General features: G+C 36.4%; 1 protein-coding gene across 1 annotated transcript in view; it reads right to left on the reverse strand.

Moving 5' to 3' along the window:
• The window catches only part of LOC107669412 (paired box protein Pax-1-like), a 3,264-nt gene extending 949 nt beyond the window's left edge, over nucleotides 1-2,315 (reverse strand). The window contains exons 1-3 of the mRNA XM_016461618.1: nucleotides 1,679-2,315; nucleotides 917-1,050; nucleotides 180-378 (exon numbers count right to left, since the gene is read on the reverse strand). Of these exons, the coding sequence (XP_016317104.1) occupies nucleotides 180-378; nucleotides 917-1,050; nucleotides 1,679-2,315 (970 nt within the window). The remainder of the gene's footprint in view (nucleotides 1-179; nucleotides 379-916; nucleotides 1,051-1,678) is intronic.
• Between the last annotated feature and the right edge of the window lie 1,660 nt (nucleotides 2,316-3,975).

A 3,975-nucleotide genomic window follows, 5' to 3' on the forward strand; every position in this document is an offset into this window, starting at 1 on the left:
ATTTTTTTTTTCCCTGCAAATGCTTGAGTTACTGTTTACAAAGTTTTACTGCAGCGTTTTTATATTCTTTTTCAGTCAAAATGTCTAATTTGTGTAGCCTATATATGTTTATTGCAAGATACTAACATTTAGATTCTACTTATATCTTTTTTTTTTATTTAGTGTGTAGAGGTTTTTACCTTCTCGGGGCGGGGTTTTGAAGGATATGGCGCTGTGCAGGTTCGGGCTCTGTATCATGGTTCCGGTGTTCGGATGGGCGAGACCCGCGCCCTGAGACTGCCAGTGCCCGTAGTTACCGGTGTGTCCACCGTAAACACCGTACTGATTAGTGGCGGAGTACGCGCACGCAGGAACATATCCCGATAAATTTGATGAACCCTAAAAATGAAAAAAATTATAATCTTGATTTTTATATTTGCACCAAAAAGAACGACAAAGAATAATTCATAAAAACAGAAAACTAAATGCAATCAAACTAGTGATCATTTTTAGCAAATCTAAATATAACGCAATATTACTCGATGACACTCAAAAGATCAAATTGGACTAAAAAAAATAGAAATAATGAAAATGAAAAACATTTGCACAGATATCTCGCACTCAGAAATAAAGATTCTAAATTGGCATCTATGATTGCATGAAGATTTTTAAACATCCATCGAACCTTTTTAATAAACAAAACGTTCTTTATAGTGGAAAAGGGTTCTTCAGATTATTAAAATGTTCTTTATACTAAGCAAAACGGTTCTGAAAGATTCTTTGGGGAACCAAAAAAAATGGTTCTTCTGAGAAAACACCCATGGAACTTTTATTTTTAACCAGGCTTGTTTATATTGTGAATAAAATTGGAAATTAAACATGTCCACGTAAATTATGTATATTCTAAAATAAATAAACCAATAAATTCAAAGTTCACCTGGGTGTACTTAATGTCATTTTCTACTGGAGGTTTGTCGATCCCGTTGACTCCGTGAACGGAAGGAAATGAAGGTCTGTTAACGCCCGTCCAGTCCTCCATTTTCTGCTGGTAACTCTCTGTTCCGGCAATAGCTGTAAAAAATATAATTCAAATAAACCCCGTTTAAATGGTTGCAGCTACTGCACGTTAACAATAACAACAAATATGATAATAAAAGATTATGATTTCAAGATGCACTCTAGTAAAACCTAAGATAAAGAACTGAACTTCAAATTGGCTCAGTCTGAAAATACGTGCTTCATATGCAAACAACATTGGTCACATTTAGAAACAGAAACACTAAAATGCATGATCAGACTATTGTGAGAGCGTTTGAATTTTGTAGTTTTTTAGAATCTCACAGTGATGCCTGATGCCATAACAAAACCTTTTCTTTTTACTCTCTGCAATCATGCTTTTAACACTGATCTGAAGAACCTACAAAATAACATCAATAACTTTTTAATCTCCAAACAGCAGAACACACGCAGCACTGATAATCCAGATAGACATACATAAAAGATTCCCCAAACTTCCCAATTTCAATGCAAACACGCTGTCACACAATATTTCGCCAATATTGGAACTTTTGGGTGACAAACTGCAAGACATCAAAATTATAATAGCTGATAAATGAATAACATAACGCATAAAACCAGCATCAAGTGGCTACGCTAGGATCTTGAAGGCCTATCGATTATACAGAAGGTGTGATTATACCTGCGGGGTCCATGAAAGCCCGTATTCCTAAAATGTTGCTGACGGTGTGAACGGAGGGCCAGGCCCGGGACAGGCTGACAGACATGGCCGGAGGACTGCCCAGTTTGGAGCCAGTCGGGGACATGGCGTTCGGGTAGGAGTACGGATACACGGGGTTATAGGAGATCTGCGGCGGAGAGGGTTTGCTGTCGTACTGACTCGGCTGAGACAGGTTCCCAATCTTGTTTCTTAAAATGCGACTGATGGAGCTGACGGACGGAACGTTATATTTGTCACACACTGCGTCGGCCAGCAGTCTGTCGCGTATTTCCCAAGCGAATATTCCAGGATCGCCCAGTTTGTAATCCCTTATGCTTTTCACCACGTTTGGTGTCGTGACCCGGGGTTTACTCCCACCGATAGCACCGGGTAAAATGGAGCCGGTCTCGTTGTATCTGGCCAGAATTTTGCTCACACAGCCATGAGAGACCCGCAGCTGTCGACTTATATCACACGGCCTGATTCCGAGCTGCGCCAGTTCGACGATCCGGATCCGGATCGCGTTGGGAAGAGGCCGACCGTTGACAAACACCCCGCCGAGCTGATTCACCTCCCCGTACGTCTGATCTACAACAACCAAACACTGCATATTAAGCATATTCGATTTCGAACCAATACAGTTTAGTTATAGCCTACCATCATTTTTAGTATACTTTTTTTTTTCTTGCAGTATTGCGGCTGTTATGTAAATGAAATCTACACTCAAAATAATAACAGGCCTAATATAATAATAATAACATTGCTCCACAATATAACAAATAATATTTTAATTAGCCTATCTATATTATTATGAACAAATTTACTGAGTGGTTGCTTTAAAATTAAAGGGGTTTTCTGGCGGTTCTTCTTTTAAAAATACAAATTGGGAAATGTTGAACAAAAATAGTGACAAATGCAGACACTTCTTTTTTTTTTTTAAACATCAAGATTTGTTTTTAAGAGTGAAAGCGCATGGTTCGACTATATGATTTGTTGCTCTATAAGCATCCAAAGACACACAATATTTACACCAAATACATCATTTGAACGGTGTAGATGCATCGTTCTCTCTCAAAAATAAACCAAAAAGGGTATTTTCGCAACAATATATTAGAACCATTTTTTTTTTGTTCCCCAAATAACTTTTTAGTGAACAGTTCTTAAAAGAACCATTGTTTTTTCTGTTAAGAACACCAAAATAACCTTTTTCAACTATAAAGAAGCTTTTGTGGAACGTAAAAATTCCATGGATGTTAAAGATTCTTTATGGAACCATCGATAAAGAGTGCATTCTTATGATTATTATTATTATTCATTTTATTTTTTATTCCTGTCTGAGATGCGTCATTCTGACTAGCTATAACAGATCAAGAGGAACTTACCCATTTGCATCGTGATATTTCCCTAAAGTGGTTGTGCTCCTTTAACCTTTAACTGTGCTGCTGTTAGTCCTGTGCAGCATTGGAGAGGTCTCACCGTGTCTCCCGTTAAGGACTGCCCTCTTCTTCTTTTTTACGGCTGAAGTGTCTGAGTTTAGGACTGAGCAGCTTCTTACACGAATCTTTGATCCACCTGAGAACCTCCGGCCGTCCAGCAGACTGGCTCGTGCGCTCAATCTGACGCGTCACGAGCATCAGTCACACTAGACAGCTCGTGACTCCGCCCCGATCCTCCTGATCTGCCCCATCACGGATATGCCACTTCAGAATATACTTTTCCTGCCATTTTATGGCCTTCATGCAAAATTTTAAATGAAAATATGATATTTTAAATATATTCAAATTTGGAAATGAAAGTCGGAATTTATCTATAGAATAAGCCTGTAAAGCATGTATATATATCTCTTACTGTCTACACTTTATTAGCCTAATGCCTAATGTAATAATATGCATGCAGGCAACGCTTTGGAACTACATTATCCTGATGATCTCAATGTGAAACTCCAATTAGTAACAGTATAATATAGTATTATTACATAAAATATAATAGGCTATATAATAATATAAAACAATCAAAAATAATTACAGAAAATACAATAATTATAATGAAAATTCTATTATATTTAAATAGAATTTCCACATTAAAAAAAAAAAAATATATTTAAAACAGAATAAATTCTATTTATATATTTAATATATATTTAAAACAGAATAAATTCTATTTATATATTTAATTAAAATATACCTATATAAAATATAATTAGGCTATACCAAATTGTTAAAAGTTTTGTAGACCCACTAATATTAGAAAAATGTTAAACGTTTTAGTTGCTTAAGCAT

The sequence above is a fragment of the Sinocyclocheilus anshuiensis genome, unplaced genomic scaffold (genome assembly GCF_001515605.1).
Source record: "Sinocyclocheilus anshuiensis isolate Anshui unplaced genomic scaffold, SAMN03320099.WGS_v1.1 scaffold96, whole genome shotgun sequence".
In the NCBI taxonomy this organism is placed as follows: domain Eukaryota; kingdom Metazoa; phylum Chordata; class Actinopteri; order Cypriniformes; family Cyprinidae; genus Sinocyclocheilus; species Sinocyclocheilus anshuiensis.